The sequence below is a fragment of the Centruroides vittatus genome, unplaced genomic scaffold (genome assembly GCF_030686945.1).
Source record: "Centruroides vittatus isolate TY-2023 unplaced genomic scaffold, ASM3068694v2 contig_364, whole genome shotgun sequence".
NCBI lineage: Eukaryota > Metazoa > Arthropoda > Arachnida > Scorpiones > Buthidae > Centruroides > Centruroides vittatus.
In genome coordinates, this window is record NW_027122188.1 from 2,317,250 (window position 1) to 2,343,488 (window position 26,239).

The 26,239-nt window shown below is 35.1% G+C and overlaps 1 protein-coding gene across 1 annotated transcript in view; it reads right to left on the minus strand.

Moving 5' to 3' along the window:
• The window catches only part of LOC136975108 (transcriptional regulator ATRX homolog), a 162,927-nt gene that overhangs the window by 118,310 nt on the left and 18,378 nt on the right, over positions 1-26,239 (minus strand). Inside the window, exon 3 of the mRNA XM_067270115.1 lies at positions 18,097-18,209. Within this exon, the coding sequence (XP_067126216.1) occupies positions 18,097-18,209 (113 nt within the window). The remainder of the gene's footprint in view (positions 1-18,096; positions 18,210-26,239) is intronic.

The following is a 26,239-nucleotide window of genomic DNA, read 5'->3' on the forward strand; positions in this document are numbered from 1 at the left end:
TTTTATTCAACTTTACATCCGTCCGCCACAAATACTGAAGTCGTAATATCACTAGAAAAGCGTTGAAAGCACATAAAATCATATTAAAATATATACATTTACAGTAAATGTTAATATAATCATCATAAATCCTAGAGAATAAAACATGAAAACATTTGTGTTTCTGTGTCGTCGTCTTATTTAGCGGTCTTTAAGGGCTCATTATTGGTGTTTTCCACCGTAGTTTCGACTTACGTCATAACTACACAAGTAAATTCAACTTACGTCGCCTCTCTTGAAACCAATTACCAATGTAAGGTGAGGTATACCTGTATAGTCTATAAAACATAGATATTTTTCTGTTTTTCCTTATATCTTTCAATAATAGTTTTCAGATTAAAAATCACCCTCTCTTGTTCCTTTATTCTCTTGGAAACTACTTTGTGTTTCACTTATGCATTCAGTCATCTTCCTTTGTTTCTATTTAACAAGATATAAGTGAGAACCTTTGCCACATGACCAATTAGGCATATGGTTCTAAAATCCTCGCATCTATTTGCTTTTGGTTTTCTGGGGATTGGAACAAATATAGGCTGTATGAAGTCTTCAGGAAGGTATCCCAACTCATAGATGTCATTGCATAACTTAGCTAGGGCTTTGATGCCTTGATAATCTAAAGCTTTGATCCATTCTGGCTCTGTATTGTCTGGGCCAGCAGCCTTACTGGGTTTAAGTTTATCAATGGCTTTTACAACTTCTCATTTGAGTACTGGTGGGCCTTCTAACTCCCTGAGAGATTCAATCTCCTCCTTTGTCGCCTTGTAATAATTCCTTTCCATATTCATACCATCTTTTCATTATTTCTTCAGTCTCCAAGATTATTCTCCATTTACATAGATTATTCTCCCATAGATTATTCTCCCACTGCACATAGATTAAATAAAAACCAAGGTATAAACTTTTAAAAAAATAATTTAATATTTTTATGGGCTAAGTCTTATTTTTTAAAATAGTTATACCCCTATTCACACTGTACATTTTAAGCCAGCTTAAGGTATGAAATATGAACGGAACTGACTTAACGTTAAACCGGTTTAACTACCAACAACCGGCTCAGCTTAAATCGCTTTCTCAAAGGAGCTTAAGTCGCTTCAAGCTTTCCACAAGGTCCGCCACAAGTTCAAAAATAATGGCGGAAGCAGATGTACAGGTACAAATGTTCGGACAAACGATACTCTTCTCTGTTAGCATGTATATGCCGCTTCGGTACAAGAAGTTTAAATGATAATATAAATTTCTTCTTTACGAAAAAATATATATATAAATTTCTGTCAAAAATCCATTCTTATCACAGTTCTATCGCTAAAGTGATATAAATGTGGGAAATGCCGGGAGGTAGGATGGAGTCGTACCTCCTTTTTGTCGGCGAACAGGTCAGCAAGACCCACCCCACTGTCAAGGATGGCTAAATTTTGGTGATATCCCGACTTGTCGGGATCGGGTAATTATTTGTCAGGTTGAGTGGAGGAAGTGTGTGGGTTCGTCGATAAGTTCAAGGCGATATTCGAAGTAATGGAACCATGAGGAAAACAAATAACGATTTATTTAGACGGACAAACAAAATACAAAAATCTACCACGTCTTGTCCCTAATCGCGGGAGAGAGAGAGTTCACAATGGTTGGGGGTTCATACCTCTCGGATATCGACAACAATCGCAGAATGTTCTTCGGCTCGGGCGGTGGGCGGAAGGATCCGGCGTCCTCGAAATGGTCTTCGTATGGGACTCTAAATCGCCAGGACGTTCGTCTTCTTCGGATGTTCAGCCACCCCGTTCTTAGATATCTCCCCCCTATTTATACTCCCGATCGCATCCGCTAAGATCATCAATCGCGATGGAGGGCGATGATTCGAGCTCCGTGACGCAGAAGTCGAATCCAGAGAGGAGGGAAGCGAGTTTGACGGCGGAAGACTGTACATCCTGTAACTTGTGATTGTTATCTCTGAGTTTGATTGTTATCAACAAAGAAATTTTAAAATCGGACCGGCTTAATTCGGTCCTCACATAAACATCGAGAGAATCGTGCTGTCAACGATGACGACATCACTGATAATAAATGTTAATAATTCCTAACTGACGTCTTATGCATTTTAAATAAGTTATTTATAATTTAAATTACTAAATATAAATTAATTTATGATGATTTACGAAAAATAAGCAAAAGTTTGATTTTACAGGGTGACAATAATTAACCCGTACAAAGTTTGTAGCAATGCTGCACCTGAACTTTTTTACTGTCACCAATTTACATACTATTGTTTAATTCTCCATTATTTCCTGCCCGTGTGGATGTACTTTCAATGTAATAAGGGTTAGTTTTTTATTTTTTTAATGGTGTCGAACAAATGTTGTTCAATTTTGGAGCTATTCCGGCAAGGAAAGCATCAATGTGAAATTGTTTGTCTGCTCGGTGTTCTAAAAATGACAGTCTCAGATGCAGTTCGGCGATTCAAGGAGCTTGGCCACAATGTTGACTGTCCCGGACGTGGAAGAAAGCGCACTGTCAACACATCTAGGAACCGCAAGATCATCACAAAGCGAGTTGACTGACATGTGAAGGTCTCCATGAGAAAAATTGCTCGTGAGATCAGAATCAATCGCGAATCGGTGCAGTTAACCCCTTCTTGTCCGCGCGAATTTTAAAAAAAATCATAATTAATAATTAAATTATAATTAAAAATAGTCAAAACTAAAAAAAAACGAAAGAAATGTGTTAATTTTGAAGAAAACACTTCAAAGTACAATTTCCTTTTTCTCGCCTTAGCGCGAAACTTGACACTGATGAGTCATTGTTTACACAGCTGGATGACCTTGAGAACAGCTGGTGTCGTGTTTCGCGGGACATTCTCATGAAACTCTCGGTAGGAGAAGGGTAAAAAGTAGGGTGAATACTAGATGGCTGGATATTTCAAAACTTTTTTTTTTAATTACGATTTTTATTGAAATTTCCGACCCCCCCGACTTAATTAAACGTAATTATAAAAAAATCTATTAATTAAAAAAATTAAAAAACTATTGGATGTTGTTTTTTACATCAGAAAATAGCTTTAAATAACTTTACCGAAGTAAAATCGGTGCGCTAGAAGTTTAGAAGGATAAATAAAGTTCTATAAAAAAATCCCATAAAAAAACAATTAAGCGTTAATTGCCCGTCATTAAGGGTTAATTAAAATCGCAATAAAATTTTTTCGCGCGGGAAAAAATTTTTCAAAAAATTTGGGGACTGAAAATACATCCGAAAGTCCAAAAAAACATTTTTTTTTCGCCGATTTTTTTTCTCCGAGGGTCTAAAACACCATTTTCTGTGTAACGCTATGTAAACCGATCGAACTGAGTTCGATTGCGGACAGAAAGGGGTTAATGGTGAAAAAGGAACTTGTACTCGAGCCCTACAAGTTCCAAAAGGTTTAGCTCCTCACCGATGAAAACAAGTGCATGAGACTCCAAAGATCCCATTAACTCAAGCATCAGGCCGCAGGTCGACAATGGGAGTGCATTCTCTTCACAGACGAGAAGCTTTTCTCCGTATAACCATCAAAACGACAGGAACTGGTCCGTGGGGGCTCCTGGACACTCAGCCGTCATCGAACATCACAAAATCCAATGTCAGTCATGGTTTGGGGCGGAATTTGTGCGAGCGGCAAAACACCCCTTGTTTTCGTCGATCAAGGGGCCAAAATCAATCAAGATGTGTATCACTGTGACATTCTCGAGGCTGTGGTACTTCTGTGGGCTCAGCAGCATTTTGGCAGTGCGAAATGGATGTTTCAGCAGGACTCGGCGCCGACACACAGGGCGAAGAAGACTCAGGAGTGTGCAAGGCTCATTTTCCCGATTTCATCTCGTCTGCGAAATGGCCACCGTACTCACTGAATCTGAACCCAATGGACTACAGTGTGTGGTCCATTTTGGAGGCCAGGGCCTGTTCTAAGCGCCATGAAAGTTTGGAGTCGCTGAAGCAATCCTTGCGCTGGGAGTGAGACAAACTGTCTCCAGAAAAGCGCGGCCCATTGCTGAGAATTTCAAAACGCATTTGGGGCTCTGCATCAAAGCAAAAGGAGGCCACTTTGAAACTGGCTAAATATCTGATTAATACGTAAAGTATTGTCACTGTTATATGCTGTTGTTTTGCTAATTTTCATTTCTTTAATAAATTTACGATACAAAAAACTTGTACGGGTTAATTATTGTCACCCTGTATTTAAAATGTAATATTGAATACACCCACTCGAGAGCTAAGCGAATAATTCGCTTTAATTACCTAGTGTGAACGAGTAGTTAATCTTGTTTTCGACAATGCGACTTAACTTAATTCTGCTTAAATCTTAATCCCGCTTAAAATGTACAGTGTGAATAGGATATTATAGAGTATCTTTTTATGTTTGAATCTTAACATAAAGAAAATAACTGTTGTTAATTTATTAAAAAATTATTTTGTAGCAGTAAGCCATAAGTCACACACTAGGATTAATGCACTATAAATTATCTCAATTTTTGTGTCCATTGTTTTGCTCTCAATAGATCATTTCTAGAATTGTGGCTCTACTTATTACTTTCCTGGCTATTATATATAAAAAAGTAAGGGAATCAATCAGTCAAAACATAAACCCCCAAGATTTTTAGCATTTTTGGACTCAGGGGACCTTGAAAGGTCCAGAAATGCAAAAAAGTTAGGGATTTTTTCTGTCTGTATGGATGTTAGCATGTGTGAGAGTGACAAGATTTTGTTGACCCTCTTTAAAGCTTAATAACTCCTGTGCTTTTTGTTAAGAATTTCTGAAATTTTGCAGGGAGGTTTGTGTACTAAGGGAATTAATGCTATTAAATTTTGGTGGTTAAACGTCAAGGAGGTGGGGATATAAAGGAGAGTCGTGTGTCGTATCTCAAGTAGTGTCAGACTTAAAGACAATTTTACTCATTATTAGCATTTACAATTAGTTTTTTGTAAAACTCATCCCTATCCTCAAAATTGAGCTTTTTGCCATTTTATAATAATTAAAAATATTAAAATGAAATCATAACAGATAACACCACACTTGCAGTTTTAAATGTTGCCGGGAAATTTAATCAACTCATTGCTGAATTTTTTTCAGTATCATACGAAGGTATTAAACATAAATTACTAGTATATAAATTCATCACTTGTAATATTGTGTTGTTTTCATTCACAAAACACTTTTCCTGGAATCAATGTTACAGTGACATTTGAAGTCAATTCATCTTCTAAAATTCTTACATGAATAATTGAAACAACAATGTCTTAAAAATGGTAAACTGAGTAATGGTAAATGGTAAATTTGTTTTGATGATTCTTAACCAACCTGACAGGTTAGTTAAAAATCATCAAAACAAATTAAAATCATCACAGAAACAAAGAAAAATCAGTTTTATGAAAAAGTTTCTGAGAGTCAAAATTGATTCATTGTGTTGAAAATAGCAAGCCAAGTTGGATTTTAAAAAAAATGTCAATTTATGATGATTTAGTTTGTGATCAAAGATATTAGTCTGTTTATACAGAGTGGTTATAATTAAAGTTGCCCTACTCAGACCTGTCTAGAGCCTGTTCTCATGGATGTATTTTGATGTAACTTGGTATATATGTTATATGGACCATGGGGAAAGGGAAAATGCAAAAAATATTTAGTTCAAATTTTTACCACTAGGTGAAAAAATGGCACATGAAGAACAAGAATCATGTTCAAGAACAAGAATTACATGTTCAAGAATTACATATAATTGATGCAAATGGATTGCACATTCATGCATTATTTTTTCACCTAGTGGTAAAAATTCAAACTAAATATTTTTTTTGCATTTTCCCTTTCCCCATGGTCCATATAACATATATACCAAGTTTCATCAAAATACATCCATGAGAACGAGCTCTATACAGGTCTGAGTAGGGCAACTTTAATTATAACCACCCTTTTCAACTTGTGTCAGAAAAGATTCTGTGAGATTTGTTGTTTATGAATATTACCCAGTTACATTGTGTGCTAGAATGATAGTGTCTCATTTTCTGCAGGACTGATAGATGCAGATTTGTTTTTTGTAGATGGCAAACAATTAAGTTAACTCATTCCTAATGCCAATGAATCTTATTCTTAAGTCAGCAAATAATGTTCTCCAGCTTCTGACATTTTACACATGGAAAACTACTGAATGCTAATCACTATGATGAATAATGTATTTTTCTAAAGTAATATACTGAATGTGGTATAATAAAATTTTGTTCTGTATAATCAAAAACTTTATATTCTGAAATGTTGTTCATTACAGTAAAACATTTTAAATACATTTTAATGTTTATCTGATAATTTTAACCCCCTCTAAAACCTCTCAAATTTTTTACATACCTTTCTACATACCTGTATATTAAAAGCAAACTGTTAAAAGCAAAGTTTGTGTGAAGTGTTACCACCTCACATAAACAACATAAATTTAAAAATTAATTTGATTTACAATTTCAAAATAACTTTTTAAAGAATGTTTTTAAAACGGTTTAATTCTCAATTGATTTGATTTTATTTTTACTTTTGGTTTCGATGTAAAGGCCAGAGTTATAATTATTATTTTATTAATTTTCATTTTAATTATTATTTTTAATAATTTTTATTTATTTCATTTTGCCTACATTTTTTGAATCCTTTATTCCAAGTTTTTAAATTAATTGCAACTTTTTTTTTTCTTTTGTGACATGACAAAACAGAAATTGTTTTAGTATTGTTTTGCACAAAACATAATCAAATTTAAATTTATTTTAACAGTTTAATAATTTCATTAATTTTTATTTCATGAATTTGCCTGCTTTTCAAAAATTTTAATTATAAGCAAGTTAGCATTGATTGAACTATCGGGTTATCATGTTTCAAGTTGATGCTGGTGGTCAGCAAATATATTTAAGTCTCAGCAAAACAGTTTAAAACAGTGAAGGGCAAACTACGGCCCGCGGGCCAGATGAGGCCCCCTGAAATGTTCTATCCGGCCCACGCGACAATATTCCTAATCTGACGAATAAAAAAGAATACAGGCTATAAGAAAAATAAATATTTTCCACTTTTTCCTCTCTTTTGTTTTATATCAGTGATGACATACAAATTTATTGACTTATCCTAGATATTCGAATGTTATGTTGAGAGTGAGAGGCACTGGCTGCTGGCAACTTTGTAGCGAAAAGTAAAACTTGGCAATGCGGCTAGATATCAAAACACATTTCTTGATTCAGACCTGTCTTAGCATTGTTGGTTTGCTAGTTTTACTCTGCATATTGTGAAAAATTTTAGCCCTAAGATGTTATCTAAGAAACGTAAAGTTGATTCCGTGAGTGCCGTGTTTTCAAAGATGAATGGACTTGGAAGTATTTTTTCACAGTTTTTAGGGATAAACCACTATGTCTCATCTGCAACAAAACTGTAGCAGTCTACAAAGAATATAACATTTCACGACACTTCAACTCTAAGCACAATGATGTCAAGGTTAGAGCCATGACTGAAGAAAGAAAACAAAAAGCAAAAGATATACGCAAAAAACTATCAGGTCAGCAAAGTATTTTTAAGAAAGGAAATAGTTCTCAGCAAGCAGCTACACATGCAAGTTATGTTGTAGCATACAATATTGCTAAGTAACAAAGCTCTCTCTGATGGAGAGTTTGTTAAACACTGCATGCTCAAAGTTTGCAATATTTTATGTCCTGACAAAAGAAAAGATTTTGAAACAATAAGCTTATCTCGGAAAACAGTGACTTCTAGAATCAAAGCAATAGATAAAAACATATTATCACAATTGGAATCAAAGATTGGCCAATTTAAATTCTGCTCAATTACTATGGATGAAAGCTCTGATATAAATGATACTGCACAGTTGCTATTATTTATAAGAAGTGTTGACAAAAACTTCTGTATTACAGAGGAACTAGCATGCATGAGGTCATTGAAGGGAACTACAACAGGGTCAGATATTTTTCATGAATTTATGGAAGGAATTTCAACTTTGAAAGTACTGTACCTATAAATTGCATATGTAGTATAACAACAGATGGAGCAAGAAATATGACAGGGAAAAATCTGGATTTGTTGGGATCTTTAATGAAAAATATCCAGATAACAATGTTATATTTCTACATTGCATCATACACCAAGATGCCCTGTGTAAATTTGCTTTGGATATGAAACCTGTGCTTGATGTTATTGTGAAGCTGGTTAATGCTATTCGATCTGGAGGGCTTGCTCACAGACAATTTCGGGAGTTTCTAGAATTCATGCAATCTGAGTACTCTGATATATTGTACTACTCGAAAGTAAGGTGGCTTAGCGCAGGACGCATCTTCAAGCAAGTTTGGCAGCTGAAAGATGAAATAGTGACATTCTTCCTTGAGAAACGGGTCTGTATAGTATAAAATCCTGGAAGATACTGCATGGCTTTCGGATTTTACATTTTTTATGGACCTTCTCTGCCACATGAACAAGTTGAATGTCAAGATGCAAGGCAAAAATCAATTTATCAATGATATTTGGGGACATCTCAAAGGTTTTAAACTACAACTTGTTCTATTCATGAATCAGCTTGCTAAGAATGACTTGTCTCACTTCCCGAGGTTAAATTCAATAGCCCCGGTGGTGAAGGAAAAGCTTAAGAATTACGAAGATAGTCTGAGAAGACTTCAGGGTGAATTTGAATGAAGATTTGAAGACTTCGGTGTCATTGAAAAAGACTGAAATTTTCGGTATGCCTTTTAACGCGTTCAGCCCTTAGCCCGAGATATCTCGGGCAAGTTGTATAGCGTTACAAAAAATGGGGTCCTTTAGGACCCCTAAAAAAATTTTTTTTTTTTTTTTGATTTTTCGGATGTTTTCTAAGTCTCCAAATTTTTTGAAAAATTTTTACCCGCGCGAAAAAATTTTATTGCGAGTTTAATTAACCTTTAATGACACGCAATTAACGCTTAATGGTTTTTTTATGGGATTTTTTTATAAAACTTTATTCATCTTTCTAAAGTTCTAGTGCGTCGATTTTACTTCGGTAAAGTTATTTAAAGCTATTTTCTGATGTCAAAAACAGCATCCAATAGTTTTTTAATTTTTTTAATTAATAGATTTTATTATATATACGTTTAATTAAGTCGGGGGGGTCGGAAATTTCAATTAAAATCGTAATTTTAAAAAAATATTTAGAAATATACCGCCATCTAGTATTCACCCTACTTTTTACCCTTCTCCTCCCGAGAGTTTCATGAGAATGTCCCGCGAAAGACGACACCAGCTGTTCTCAAGGTCATCCAGCTGTGTAAACAATGACACATCGGTGTCAAGTTTCGCGCTAAGGCGAGACAAAGGAAATTATACTTTGAAGCTTTTTCTTCAAAATTAACACATTTCTATAATTTTTTTTTCGTTTTTATGTTTAACTACATTAAAATTAAAAAGTATTTAATTCGCCGGAGTCCCAAGGAGTTAATGTGAACTGTGAAACAGTGAAACCAGGCTTGCAACTTGAATTGATTGAATTACAATGTAACACTCAACTCAAACAGTTGTTTCTTAATATTCCAAAATTAGAGTTATACAAGTCCTTGTCGAAATCCACTTTCCCAAATCTGATATCTCATGCCCAGAAAGTTACTGCTATGTTTGCTTCATCATATATATATGTAAACAAGTGTTTTCTACAATAAAATTTTAAAAGAGTTGCCTTAGAAACAGACTGACAGATGAGCATTTAACTTCTAAGAATAAGTGAATCCCAGTTCAAACCAAATTATGAGAAACTTTTAGAAATGTAGTCATATTTTCATTCATTACATTCTCCTTCATAATCTTTCAGTCAATAATAGGGTTTAGTATCACAAAAAAATACAAGAATTTTGTAAAATGTATCATTGTTATTTTTTAATAAATTATATTGGCCCGCCTAAAGTTTTTTTCCTTTCCTTTGGCCCCCCTCTTTAAAAAGTTTGCCAATCACTGATTTAAAATGTAAACAAAATTATATAAAATTGTTTTTAATATTTATTAAGTTTACTTATAATGATAAAACAACTTTCTTAATATAATTATGAAAGTTTTTATGATGATTCACAGATGTGCAGTAATATGTTAAATTTTCAAATCAGATTAGTGCGATTCTGGGTAAAAATACTTGTTCGCACTGCTTAATGCTGTTTTGAGTTTTAAAAATTGATTTTTCGAGACAAGTCATTCTAGATATTCATGGTTCAAGTGAATAAATTCAAAAATTGGTTAGCTCATGATGATATTTGTTTGGCTCATTTGCCAATCCTCATTTAGTATTAAATACAATGAAGTTAAATCATTTACAAGATATGCCCATTGCTAGAAGCATGAAAAAAGTGCATCTTCTCATTTACCTTTCCCTCCCCACAGTCATTGCATCAGTCAACAAAGCAGTTTTCCAAAGCTGGCAACCCAACATGACAGGATAAGATAGTTCTTTGAGTAAAAGTGAATTAATTAGTTGTAAATTTTTTGAGATTAGTGTTGCAATAGTAACTTTATCCAAGATAAGATTACAAATTTATTTTGTAGTACACAATAATAGTTTGCATATCCACTTATAAATAGATAATTTTCATGTTTCTTTCAAAAGACTGATTCTGGATTTTTGAATCATTTTCCATTCTTCAGCTTAATGTTTATTAATTAACTAGCATGTAAGCCTGGCATTGCCCAGGCAAAAAATAAAAACAAACATTTCAATTACTTCGTATTTTTATATTATATATATTATATTATACTATATTATTTGATTTATATAACTCTGTAAAGATTCTTATGTAAGGGTTTACCACACCAAGTTAACAATCTAACACATTTAAAAATTTCTTTAAATTCTATACAGTAGAGGAATATAGAATTCTTAATTTTTAATTTAAAATGTGTTAGATTGGTCACTCAGTGTGATAAACCCTTACACGAGATAACAAACTTTAGAAAGTACTGTATTCAAAACAATCGGAATTGGGAGTTTTTGATAGAATTGGAATTGGAAAAATTTTGGTATTGTCCCATCACTAATAAATATATTTAAAACATGGACTTTTTAAATGTTTTTTAAAGAATTTTACATTTTAATATTTGAATATTTCTAACAAAATGTGTTAAAAATTTAAATTTCTTTAAATTTTTTAAATACAAAATACTTTTCCAATAAATAAAAGCAATATGGATATCATAATTGTTCTTTAATTTTTCTTATCTGGTTACATCAGATTTTATGTACTTTCTCATTTTATCAATTTGCAGAGATTGACATTAAGTTTATGATATTTATAAATTATTTTATTAATTCCAGTATTCTATGTAGCCTGCCAAGTTTTAACAAGAAAATAATGTCATTAAAAACTAAAGTAATTATTGAAGTAAACTCACTCAGCAAAATTAAATCACAAACAACCAAACACCTTAAGTTGCTGAGAAAATTTAATAACTAACAAACGTTTTCAGCCAAATCTGTTGGCCATCATCAGGTTAAACATATTCGAATGCAAACACAAAATGGAACAAAAAATTTAAATACAAATAAATAAAATAACGGATAAAATATACATATAAGAAAGTAAAAATTAAATATAAATAACAAAAATATATAAAAAATATGTATAGGTTAAATAAATAAATATTAATAAACTACACGAAACTCTAATAAATGCAAGAAGTGCATTTATCAATAAACTATATGAAATTCTGACAAATACAAGATATGCAGTGATAACAAAATCAAGGCATTAAATTAAGAGCTGTCAAACCTCTTAATTAAATATTTCCATGCCGAAGGCAACCCTTCAGCATCCCTGGCATTAATGCAGGCATTATGTAATCTGCTCTTAAATATTTCAATTTTTTCGGTGCAAAACGCTAAAGTCGGTGAGTGTACAAGTTTAATGATGTCTGCTTCACCCCACTTGACTACCGAGCCTTCAACCTGCGCCATCTGAGATAGAATTGTGCGTTAGATCTTTTGCTGAAAATCACTAATTTATTACCTTTTCTCAAAAATTGTCGGAATCCTAGGCCAGGTATGCTGAGATTATTTGCGTTTGCCAAAACCCATAAAGAGGGCAAGGAAGTAAGACCCATAGTTGAAAGATGCAGAGGACCAACCTTTTTTCTTGAAAAGAGATTACATAAGTTTCTCACCTCTCAGCTCGAGAATAACGTATATGTGGCAAAGGATCCCAGGGATGTGGTTAATGAGATACAAGATCTAATTTTAGTGGATAATGAGGTTGGAACCGTAATGGACTACGAGAGCTTATACCCCTCTATAAAAATTGAGTCATGCAAGGTAGCGCTTTTGGATTTCATGCACAGCAAAAGCACAGATTTGGCAAATTACAGTAATGATTTGATAGAGCTAGCTAACCTTGTCTGCTATGAATCTTTTTCCGCTTTTAATGGCCGTCAATACAAACTAAAAGGGGAGTCCCAATGGGAAGTCCTATGTCAGGATTGTTGTGTGAACTTGTATTGAGAAGGTTAGAAAAGAGTGTTATTTGTGGCTTCATGAATGACATTATGTATTTTAAAAGATACGTGGACGATGTCCTTGTAATATGGAAAAATGACCGGAAAATCGAGGAATTTATTAATAGAATCAACAACAACGATGACGGCCTCATGCTAAAGATTGAACAGACGTGTTCCTCACGGATACATTTTTTAGACATTGACATCGAATTCAAGGAAGGACATTTGATCACTAAAGTGTACGTAAAACCAACACATAGCCCTTTGTACATTCCATCGCGTTCGAATGATCCTTACCAATACAAAATGGCTGCTTTCCGTGCCCTTGTTCGCAGGGCTTTTCTCTACTGCAGTAGTGTGGTTGATAGAAAAAACAAAAAGAAATCTACAGGTAAAAAATCTATCGCATATCGCTAGAACTCTAGGGTACAGGGCGGATATGATAACCGCACTAATCAAAAACTACAAGAATAACAACACAAAAGCTCAAGGAGGGGATTTCCGCAAATTCACAAAGTTTACGTATGACAGAAAGAAAGAAGCTATCATGAAGGAAATCTCAGCCCGCAAAAATACCAAGTTAATTTTCAAGAGGGCTCCCAACTTGTATAAATTATTAAGGAACGACAAAGACCATATTGATAAAGAAAGAATGGCTGGAGTGTACAAAATTCCTAATGAAAACCAAGAACTAGGCATTAATAAAAACTACATTGGAGTTACTAATAGAAGCTTAGGGATTAGATTGAGGGAGCACAAATACAACATCAGCAAAAGATCTAACGCCACAATTCTATCTCAGATGGTGCAGGTTGAAGGCTCGGTAGTCAAGTGGGGTGAAGCAGACATCATTAAACCTGTACACTCACCGACTTTAGCGTTTTGTGCCGAAAAAATTGAAATATTTAAGAGCAGATTACATAATGCCTACATTAATGCCAGGGATGCTGAAGGGTTGCCTTCGGCATGGAAATATTTAATTAAGAGGTTTGACAGCTCTTAATTTAATGCCTTGATTTTGTTATCACTGCATATCTTGTATTTGTCAGAATTTCGTATAGTTTATTGATAAATGCACTTCTTGCATTTATTAGAGTTTCGTGTAGTTTATTAATATTTATTTATTTAACCTATACATATTTTTTATATATTTTTGTTATTTATATTTAATTTTTACTTTCTTATATGTATATTTTATCCGTTATTTTATTTATTTGTATTTAAATTTTTTGTTCCATTTTGTGTTTGCATTCGAATATGTTTAACCTGATGATGGCCAACAGATTTGGCTGAAAACGTTTGTTAGTTATTAAATTTTCTCAGCAACTTAAGGTGTTTGGTTGTTTGTAAAGTAATTATTTTTAATTGCAATGACTATAATCTTTTTTTTTTATTTTTTCTGTTAATAGAAGGCATCAAATTATTGTTTAAATATATTCAGCTCTGGTTGCACATAATCACTTAATGGTACCACATTAACATTATATCTGTTAGATATGAAATCTTTAGAATAAATTTCTGCTTTCTGTATGCACAGTGTAGTCTGAAACTAAAAAGCAGCAACAAATATTACTGAAATATTTTTGAGTAGTTAACAATGAATTTTCTGCACAGAAATCATATTGATAAACTCTAATCTAATAAAACCAAATTTTATTTTAAAATATTTTTCTTCTTACTTCAAGATAATCTAATCTAATCTAATCGTTAAATTACTACATTTTCAAAACATGATATACATCTCTCTTTATTTAGGAATTATATAATTTCCTAAATGAATAAATAAATCTTAAGTTGCTATAATTATTATTCAAAATTTAGTTGTTTAAACAGACTAATATGCAATTAATAATAATAATAATAATAATAATAATAATAATAATAATAATAACTCTCCCGTGGTCACCACCTGGTCGTGGTGGGAGAGCCCAGTAATTTTACTGATCCATAGGGCAATGCAGGCTGGAGCATAAGCTCCTGGTAGGGACACCCATGCCAGTAAAATCTATGGGGAGAAATGAAGCTAAGAGTGACCACGCCCACATTCTGTGGAGATATTCATCATGGTAATAACTAGATCAAAGTGTGATACCGGCTCGGACGTCGCCCGGGTTAACAAGGTCCGCGTTCGTGGGTTAGGCAGAGGCTCACGTTCGAAAAATAGGTCACAGTCTCCCTTGGTTACCGGTGGCGAAAGCAGCACCGGCCCAAGCATGGCTACTGCAATGCCCTCAACAGATGTGAGGAACCAACCCAGCCTTGGTGTTTCTGTGGCAATGCATCCACAGACCACAAAGGCTGGAAAACCACGCCAACGGATGAAATGGACAGTAGAAATGAACGAGTTTATAATCCGTAATTATTACACGATCACAAAACTCGAAACACACATGACAGCATACAGACAACAACTACACCATAGATTCACACAACAGTATCCTCATCTCACTGTCACCGAACAAAGGGTTGTTGATCAAAAAAGAACAATTATACACAACAACCTTATTCCACAAACAACACTTGAACTTATCAAACAACAGGTTGCTGATCAAATACATCAACAGACAGAAACATCTAACATTAATGAAGATCACATAACCTGTCAGGATAATCCAGCAGCAAGCATTGATAATAACATACATACAACAATTACCACTAATGATACTACAGACACTTCCTCATCCATCACTGATAACATAGACATGGATTTAGTTAATACGCTCTCACTTATATTTCAGGAAACACTTACTAAATATACAGGTACAGATCCCACACAACGACTACGAATATCAAAAATCAACACATCAAAAGAAGTAGGAAAAACACTAAATTATGTAAACACTCACTTACTACCACACTACATTCATTCAATTTCTACACTCGCAGACATTCATACATTAGTTTATGCTGGGGCAGTCACAGTTGTGACACACCATGGCTGAAGTACAATCACAGACAAATACACAGAAAACACAATTCTATCACAAGCCTGCCTGGCAGAGAAGAATAGAAACACAAATAAATGACATTAGACAGCAATTAGGCAGGCTGACACAATACACTAAAAACAACATAACACCCAAATTAAGGAAACAGCTCAAAAACATTTTCAAGAAAATAAAAACACACACAAAACACGAACATCACAACACACACAAAACACGAACATCACAACACACACATTACAGAATACATTGATACACTAAAGCAAAAACTTGCTGCCAAAGCACGTAGACTCAAACGATACAAAACATGTACACTACGAAAACAACAAAATAAATTATTTACAAACAATGAAAAACTCTTTTACAGACAAATTAATAACAAAGCAAACACTGATACACAGCACAGTGGCACACCAACAGAAGAAGAACTCGCAACATATTGGTCTTCTCTTTGGTCCAGGGCTGTCACGCACAATGCTGAAGCAGGCTGGATCGAGGAGGAAAACAGAAACTTGCACAACATACCAACTATGCCCTGTGCTGAAATAAGCATACATGATTTCCAATACACTGTTAACAGAACACACAACTGGAAGACACCTGGTGTAGACAACATTCACAATTTCTGGTACAAAAAGTTTACATCACTGCACCAGGAACTAGCTAAACACCTAACACACATCATCATCAATCCACAAGACATGCCAAATTTTCTTACTCGGGGCATCACCTACATGAAACCTAAAAACAACAATACCACAGACCCCACACAATACAGACCAATTACATGTCTTCCAACACTGTACAAGTTATTGACATCCTGTATCGCAAACAAAATATACAAACATATTGAAGAACACGACATTCTAACGGAACAACAAAAAGGTTGCCGTAGAAATCACAGGGGATGCAAAGAACAGTTACTCATAGATTCAGTCATTCTACGGCAAGCACACAAACAACACAGAAACATACACATGGCATATATAGACTACAGAAAAGCATTCGACAGTGTTCCACACAGTTGGCTGCTACATATTCTACACATGTACAAAATACATCCATCGCTCATTGCATTCTTTCAAAACACTATGCAGCACTGGAGAACAACACTACATCTCAGGGTTAGTAACACTTCCATACAAACAAACCAAATTTTTATTAGGCGAGGAATTTTTCAAGGAGATTCCTTGAGTCCTCTCTGGTTCTGCTTAGCCCTGAATCCATTATCCAACATGTTAAACAACACGCAATATGGTTACAATATCAGACATGAAAAAACAACACAGTTTACACTGTCATATCTCATGTACATGGATGACATAAAACTTTATGCATCCACACAAAAACAACTTCATCAACTTTTACAAGTCACACATTCATACACCAAGGACATACAAATGGAATTTGGCCTAGATAAATGCAGAACACTTCACTTAGAAAAAGGAATCCTGAAGAAAGAAGATTTTGCACTTGGAAATGGAGACATTATTGAATCCATGGAAGAGGGCGAGTTCTACAAGTATTTAGGATTCCAACAGGCCAAACTAACAAAACATGCACAAATAAAGCAAAGATTAATTAAAGAATACCAAAGTAGGTTAAATGCTATTCTCAGAACAGAGTTAAATGCAAAACACACAGTTAAAGCAATAAACACATATGTCATCCAAGTACTCACATATTCTTTTGGAGTTATACATTGGACTCACACAGATCTTGAGCAACTCCAAAGGAAAACAAGAACAACACTTACTAAGCATAAACAATATCATCCTAAATCTGCCACAGAAAGATTAACCCTTCCACGTAAAGATGGTGGACGTGGCCTGATTGACATAGTTAACCTTCACTACAAACAAATACAGTCACTGCGAGAGTTTTTCTACAAAAAACAAGAAACATCACAATTACATAAAGCAGCAACTCTAGCAGACTCAAATAACACACCATTAAACTTACACTCACATCATATGGACACAACACAACATATAAAAAGCATAGACACCATTAAGCAATCGCGGGCTCGAAAGGCACTCCATAGCAGGCATCCTTATGATCTGGCCCAGGATTTTGTTGACAAAACTGCGTCAAACAGCTGGTTAGCTGGGGGATGCCTCTTTGGAGAAACGGAAGGATTCGTTATCGCCATACAGGATCAGGTCATAAATACTAAAAAATACAGAAAACACATACTCAAAGATGCAACACTCACAAACAACACATGCAGAAAATGTCACATCATGCCAGAAACTATACAACACATCACCTCTGGTTGCAAGCTCTTGGCACAGACAGATTATTTACACAGACATAATCAAGTAGCAAATATAATACACTAAGAGTTTGCAAAGAAACACAAATTAGTAGACATCCACGAACCATACTACAAATACATTCCACGGACAGTATTGGAAAACAACACGCACAAAATGTACTATGACAGAGCCATAATCACAGATAAAACAATTTACCACAACAGACCAGACATCACACTCATTGACAAACACAATAAAATCACATACATTATAGACATATCCATTCCAAACACTCACAATATATAATAATAATAATAATAATAATAATAATAATAAAGCATTATTTTTCTAAACAAAAATATAATCTACTTACACGACATATAAGTACACCAAGATGTAAATGTCTTCGAACGTAGGATGAATTATGATGATTTATTTGTTTTCCACAGGAAGTACATTTAACAATAAGATTTTCTATTTCTTTATCTAAATATTATTAATATAAAATAATTTACTTTTTACTTATTAAATTACACAAATAAATTTAAAATATCTTCAAAGATTTCTATAATTTATAATGAAAAAAGAATGGCACTAGAATATACACAGGCTGTTTGAAAATTGACCTGATGGGCAGGTATGAGCATGTGGTTGATTGCAGTGCCATGACACACATGCAGAAAGCTGTCATATAGCTTGTGATTGGTCAATGTGTTTGGTGCCTGGTCTGTAATTTGCTTTTTGCAAGCTGAAGAATGAAGTGCAGTTGAAATCCATTGCCTGCAGCTGTGTATGGAGAAAAGTTCATGAGTGAATCTTGTGTGAGGGAATGGTGCTGGAAATTTTAAGGGACAAACAGATGTGCATGATGAAGATGGCAAGGGAGACAGTCTATGGTGACTGATGCTCACAATATCAGAATTGTCTTGTGAATTTCCTGCAATTGGGCAAACAACACTGAAATTGTGACAGGTGGGTTTCAAAAAAATGTTACAGAAGATCACAGAATAAATCAAATGGGGTCAGCATTGAGGTTTTTGCAATGCTATAACACAGATGATGACATTTTCTGTACAAGATCATAACAGGCAATGAATGAAACATCGGTTTACTGAAAACATGCAAACAAAGGATCAATCAAAATAGTGGATAAATATGGCCTCACTGAACAAACCTAAGAAGCTTCTGGCTACAGTCGTTTAGGACTATAAGAGAATGTTGCTGATAGAGCTGATAAGCAAGGTAAAACCATTACTATGAATGTGTATTGCAAAACCCTCAAAAAACTTTGAAAGGTGATTCGGAACAAGAAGTGAGGCATGTTGGCCTCAGATATTGTTTTGGTCCATAACAATGCATGCTCCCACACAGCTACATGCATAAAAGAGTTACTCAAATAGTTTCGACGGGAGATGTTCAACTACCCAGCCTACAAACTGGATCTTGCACTGAGCAATTATCATTTGTTTGCAAAAATGAAAATTTGGTTGGGGATGCAGCAATTTGACAACAATGAAGAGCTGATGGATGATGTCCTTGACAGCATCCTTCTTCAAGGAAGTTATAGAGAAGATAGTGTCATGCTATAATAAATGTCTGGATTTATATGGAATTATGTTTAAAAATAATTTATGTATGTGTGCAACTTTTGTGTATAATAAATATAGTTTTACTTTTTTCCTGTTTTATTTCATACCACTGGAGGCTGATTTCCAAATAGTTATTGTATATAACTCGTGCAAAATTCCATTTCATTTTTCTATAGTCTTCATAAAATCTCATTTGAAAATAAAATAATAAAAGGAAAAATAGAATTCAGAAAAAAATCAGATGTTTCAAATATTATAAAATGAAAACAATGATTCAGAATGAAATAACAAGATTCTAATATTCTTCTTTCTGCTTTGAAGTCTAAAAAAACTACAGCAATTTCATGCTAATAATTGACAGGCAATGTCATAACTAGCTTTCTGTCTGTCCTGTGCAAAATTTTTTCAGTCAGTTAATTATTTTGGCGGGGAGAATAATCACAGTAATACAATTACTTACAAATAATTTTTGTGTATACAACAGCATTCATGTATTTCTAAACAAAATTATTTTTACAATATATTTGACATTTTTTTTTCCAGCTCCATTTCAAGGTTCCTTTGTTCCAGGCACTGTTCCTGTGCACCTAGCATCTGCCTAGATATGGATGGCACTGCTTGCAGGCAATCTATGTTTTACAAAGCAGTTTGAAAGTTGATGTTGAAGTGGATTATGCAATGTTGTGAGTTATATGCCAGTTTTAAATTGTAATTATAAACTCATTAAACAGCTTTTACTTTGTCTAAAGCCACTAACACTCTCTTTAGAAAGTGTGAAAAATCCTTTGTGCTTTGCAATCTGAAAATTATTATACCTCACCTTTAGTTCTCTCCCATTCATTATCTGCTCATTCAATCTATGTTTTCATTGATATTATTATACACTTCTATTTGAATTTATCTCTTGATAGCTGATAATTTATCATTTCAGAGAACATTGACCATTATCATACATGTTAAAAAAATTGTTGTCCTAAAATGCTACAAACTTATTTGCTATTTCATTGCTTTAAAGTTATTATTGAAGACTAAAAATAATTGGAGTAAATTTTGTATAAACCAGAATCACATCATAGCAAACATTTTTTACATTTTTACAAGTTTTAGTACTTTTATCTTTAAACTATATCAAATAAATGTCAGAAAGTTACATTCACTTTTATAGTAAAATCAGTTTCATATGTAAAAAATATTTATTATTAGATTTAATGCAAATTAATCCAAAACATGGGCATATTGCTAAAACTGCTGGGCAGAGGGGTTGATGTTCTTGAAATTTTACACAAATACTAATTTTTAACTTTTCATCTGTGATAATTTGTTAACCTTTTTGTTTTTTCTCTCTGATTTTCTTGCTCTTCCTGAATTTTCTCATTGTTTTGTACAAATTAAGTAGGGGTATTGCCACCTGCTCTTAACTCATACACCAATGATCCAAAATGATTTCTACTGATAATATTCAAATACAAAAAGTGAGAATTATTTGATTCTAAAAAGTTCCATTGTTCCCAAGAACTTGGACTAGGTATTCAAATACATCTCATATGTATTTTATTTAGAACTTGGACTGTAGCTAGTACTAGCCAGACCGCTTGACATAATTTTCTGATAATTAAAACTATGATGATTGATAAATCATAGAATATTTTCAAGGGAGAGATAGTAAGATCTTTTAGTAACTGATAGTAACTGATAGTAACTGAAATAGTAACTGATTTTAATAAATGAGATTTAGATAAAAGATATTAATATGTATTGATCTGTGGCCACCAGTGCCAGAAATCAAGAACACTGTCTGGCAACACTTTCTAACCAAAGTTGGCTGGCAACATAAAGAAAGAAAAAAGCGTGCAAAAGTTTGTTAATTTTTGCCCAAGTGTCGCCCAAGGATGTAGACAATGTCTCTGACCTTTTTTAAATAAAGTTTTGTTACTGTTCATGTGTGACTGTTTAGCGACAGTATTTAAAGATCAGTGGGATTGAATGACAAAGTGGTGACCCAAACATGATCCGATTAATGAACTGCCTGGACTTTCAACTGAATTGGATATTGAACAACACTGTGCCTAAAAAGGATCCTTTTAACAGGACATGCAGGTATGATTAGTTTCTGAACATTAAATTCAATAAGAAGACTAGGAATACATGACTCAGGCTAAGCCTAATCCAAGATTATCCCACGCTTTCCTTGTAGCCACATAGTTAGGTGCCCAGAATGGCAAAACAGAACAAGTTGGAAATTGGACATGTACAGGCAAAAATGCCTATCTTCACTAAAACCAACATCAAATTATTTTTTGTGCAGCTAGACGTGGCTTTTGCCATTAATTGGATTACAAGTGAGAAAACTAAGTACAACTATTTAATCAATTCTCTGGATGTTGAGATTCTATCTAGTGTCAGTGATTTAGTATTTGACCATCCAGTTGAGGCCCTGTTTTCTAAACTCAAAGATTGACTCCTCGAAATTTTCCAGAACTCTGCTGCTAAAGAGGCTAAAATTCTGCTTGAAGATCTGGCATTAGAGAATCAGAAATCCAGCGTTCTACTCCGTAAAATGAGGGAGCTTTCAGCGGGCAAGATTACTGAAGAATTTCTTAGAAACCTGTGGCTCCAACTTCTCTCCAAAAATATTCAGACAGTCCTGGCTGTTAGCAATGAACTAGACAAGCTAGCCATCATTGCTGATAAGGTTGCCAAACTTACAGAACCAACCAAACTGTCCAGCATCAACTTAGAAGCCGAAAATCCTGCAATAAAAAATCTTGAACTGCAGATTTTAGAACTCACAAGGAAGGTTGCAGAACTTAATGTATTGTGTACTGCTCACCCCCGTTATCATAATAGAGAGAGAAACTGGCATAACCTGAATTTGAAGTACCACATTAGTTCACGTTCTCGAAGAAGAAGTCTCAGCCATCAGGGATATTGTTACTACCATGATAAGTTTGGATCAGCTGCTAGGAAATATTGTTCATCATGTTCCTTCAACCAAACTGCTGATCAGGGAAATGAGAGCAGCCAGCCGCAGTAACAGCCTGTGGGTCCAGCCTGGCTCCGAAATATAGCTGTTTGTTTGTGTATGACAACAAAACTGGTCTAAATTTTTTAATTGATTCTGGAGCAGATTTAGCGATCATCCCAACCACACTAAGAATCAACCTACAAAAGTTTGAATTGTATGCTGCCAATGACTCTAAAATCTTGACGTATGGATCAAAAGTGCTGGAACGTGACCTCAGCTTGAGACGTTCTTTCAGAAGGGAATTGTAAGATTTGCTGACTAAAAAGAAGGGAGTAAAATCAATCACGCGTCAGAATGAGCCTAAGGGAAACCATGTACAGTATGTGGGCTGTGGCAAAGGAGGCAAATGAAAAACTAGTGTTTTACAAGAAAAAAATTGTTTATTTGGTCAAATTCATGTTTACATTGATATGAGACAATTCCCAAATCTCGGCGTTCCTTTGAAACGGTGAGAGTTCGATTGATTGGTTGTAGCCCCAGGCAGACAAGAAGGATCACCGGACGATGCAGATGATCAGTGAGATGAAGCTGCGGTGTCTTAGGTGATTGGCGGTAGCACAGCACAATAGATAAAGCACAACTGTAGGCTTAATCCAGAGGAGACTGTCTTTCAACCTTGAAATTCCGATTTTTATAGTTTTTCTTCCACTATCCATGTTTTGGATTGGTCCCTCATCCCATTTCTTGCTTCCCAATTGGTCTCCCCCTTTCTTCCTGGGGAAAAACTGAAACTAACTCAGGTCATGAGAAAGATCCAATTTGAGGTGTCTATTTGACACCCTTTGTCGACTATGCTCGGAGATTGTTGATAGAACCACAACACCTGCACTCACATAACTTAACCCATTGTTTGTAAATGCTGTCATTTTGGAATTCTAACAATCATATGCAATGTTTTTCTATTCCTCAAATTTTTCCCCTTTTCTGAAATTGTTTTCCTAAGTTGACTATTTATGACTACTTGAGTCAGATTTATACCTGTTTATGAGCACTTGTGTCAGAGTTCTACCTTTGGGTTTGACATTAACAGGTCGTTTAATATGTGTAGGCATCATCCAGGATTCGTTGTTTACATTTTGTGTAACATTGTTTAGATCAAGAGTTTTTTTCCTCTCTTATATAATTTATCGTTAATTTTTTTTACACAAAAATTCTGCAATTTATGCAGTTTTAGACCTCATTCGGGTCCTCACAGAATTCACCGTAGCTAAAGCGCAGAAGCCTATAATCAGTGCAGACTTTTTGGCCAACTTTGGACTAATTCTTGACATCAGAAACAGATTACTGGTTGACCTCCTGACTTCCCTTACTACATGAGGAAGATATCATACAGGAACACCTATTTCAGTCAAAACTATAATCAGCAATTCCCAAATGCAGGACATCCTCAAGGACTTTCTGAATCTCACTCGTCCTTGGCCTTTTTCAGACAAGATCAGGCACAACACAGTGCATTATATCGAGACACACGGCTCACCTGTATTTGCTAAGCCTCGTAGATTGTACTTGGTTCAACTGCAAGTAGCAAAGCAAGAATTCCAGCACATGATGGAGCTGGTATATGCAGACCATCAAAGTCTAATTGGGCTTCTCCCCTCCATATGGTGTCCAAGGGCCATAATGATTGGAGACCTACTGGAGACTATCGTGCCCTAAATGGGATAACTGTTTCCGATCACTATCCAGTGCCACACATCCATGATTTTGGTCAAAATCTACACGGAGCCCAAATATTTTCCAAGATCAATTTGGTTAGAGCCTTCCATCATAAACCAGTTAACCCAGATGATGTACCAAAGATAGCCATTACAATACCATTTGGGCTATTTGAATTTGTTTTCCTCCCTTTTGGTCTCTGCAATGCAGCCCAATCATTCCAACGATTTATGCATGACATTCTGCAAGGCCTAAACTTCTGTTTTTCATACCTAGACGACATCCTTATCAGTAGCACTTCGTTGGAGGAACATAAGATGCACACGTGGCAAGTGTTTCAATGCCTAGAGAAGTATGGTCTGCAAATCAATGCATCCAAGTGTACTTTTGCTGTCCCACTTGTATCATTCTTAGGATATATGGTGTCTCCCGATGGCATTATGCCCCTTCCAGAACATGTGTCTGCCATAACTCAACAGGAGCAACCACAGAACCTCAAACAACTGAAAAGATTTTTAGGCATCTTGAACTTCTATCGTAGGTTCCTACCCAATGCGGCCGCATTGGGTAGAAACACAACACCCTCACCAAACTCCTTTACACAACCTACTTAAAGGAACAAAGAAAAACAACCAATGCAAAATTAAATGGACTAACAATTTGATTCAAGCATTTGAGTCATGCAAATTACAATTAGCAGAAGCCACCTTACTACACCATCCTTCACTGAGTGCTACCCTTGCACTTCATGTCGATGCATCTGATTCTGCTGTGGATGCCGCCCTTCATCAAGTTACAGCACAGGGTCTCCAGCCACTGGCGTTCTTTTCTCGTAAGCTGAGTAACTCTCAGCGTCAGTATTCTGCATATGACCGAAAACTTCTAGCTGTGTATTTGGCTGTGAAACACTTCCAATTTATGCTGGAAGCACGACAGTTTCCCATTTATATAGACCATAAACCATTAACGTTTGCCTTCCAGCAACGACACGATAAGTGTATACCCCGTCAGTTGAGACATCTCGACTTTATAGGACAATTCTCAACAGACATCAGACACATAAAGGGAGTCAATAATGTTCCAGCTGATGCTCTCTCTCATATTGAATCAATTAGTAGCCCATCAATAAATTATAGCAAGATTGCAAAAGACCAACAGCAAGATTCTTAGCTTCAGTCTCTCCTGACTTCAAGTGACTCATCGCTTGTACTTAAGAAGCTTAAACTTCCTGTCAGTGATGTATCAACAGTTGCATTTGTCCATACATTCTGCCTAATCATCATTGCACTGCCTTCAACACTGTCCATAATCTGTCTCATCTAGGTGTAAGGAGCTCAACCAGATTGGTAAAAGCAAAATTTATTTGGCCATCCATCGATAAGGACTGCCAGACATGGTCTCACACCTGCATTTCCTGTCAGCAGTCAAAGATCTAGAGACATGTCACTAGCTCTTTGGGAACCTTTCCTATTCCAGACACTCAATTTTTAAATATTCATATTGATATTGTTGGTCCATTGCCATCTTTCAATGGCTCGACATATTGCCTCACAATCATCAATAGATTTTCTCGTTGGTCAGAGGCAATTCCATTGCCAGATATAGCGACTGAAACCATGAATTCAGCCCTGTACTCAAGTTGGATATCTCGCTTTGGAGTACCTGTCAAAATAACATCTGACCAAGGACAACAATTTGAATTTGGCCTATTCAAATCTCTTACTCAACTTCTTGGTGCCCAAAGAGTTAGCACAACAGCATATCACCCAACTGCAAATGGCGTAGTTGAATGCTTTCATCGTTCACTTAAAACTGCCATCAAGTGTCATGCTACTGAAAGATGGACGGAAGTGCTACCTACAGTCTTGTTAGGATTGCGAGCTGTGCTCTGTGAAGACACCAACACTACCACAGCTGAGATGCTGTATGGCACCAGCCTCAGGCTGCTTGGAGAATTTTTCATTCCAGGTTCTCAGGATGTCAATCCACATTCTTTTGTCAAAAAACTCAGGACTATAATGGCAAACTTAAAACCAGTGCCTGTGGTGCACCACTCCTATCACAACCCATTTGTCCACAAAGAACTGCAGTCATATTCCCGCGTATTTCTCTGCAATGATGCTGTATGAAAGCCCTTGCAGCCTCCATATGATGGACTCTACGAAGTTGTGTCACATGGTAGCAAGACTTTTACTCTATGCATAAAAGGAAAACAAACTGTAATTTCCATTGATCACACAAAACCA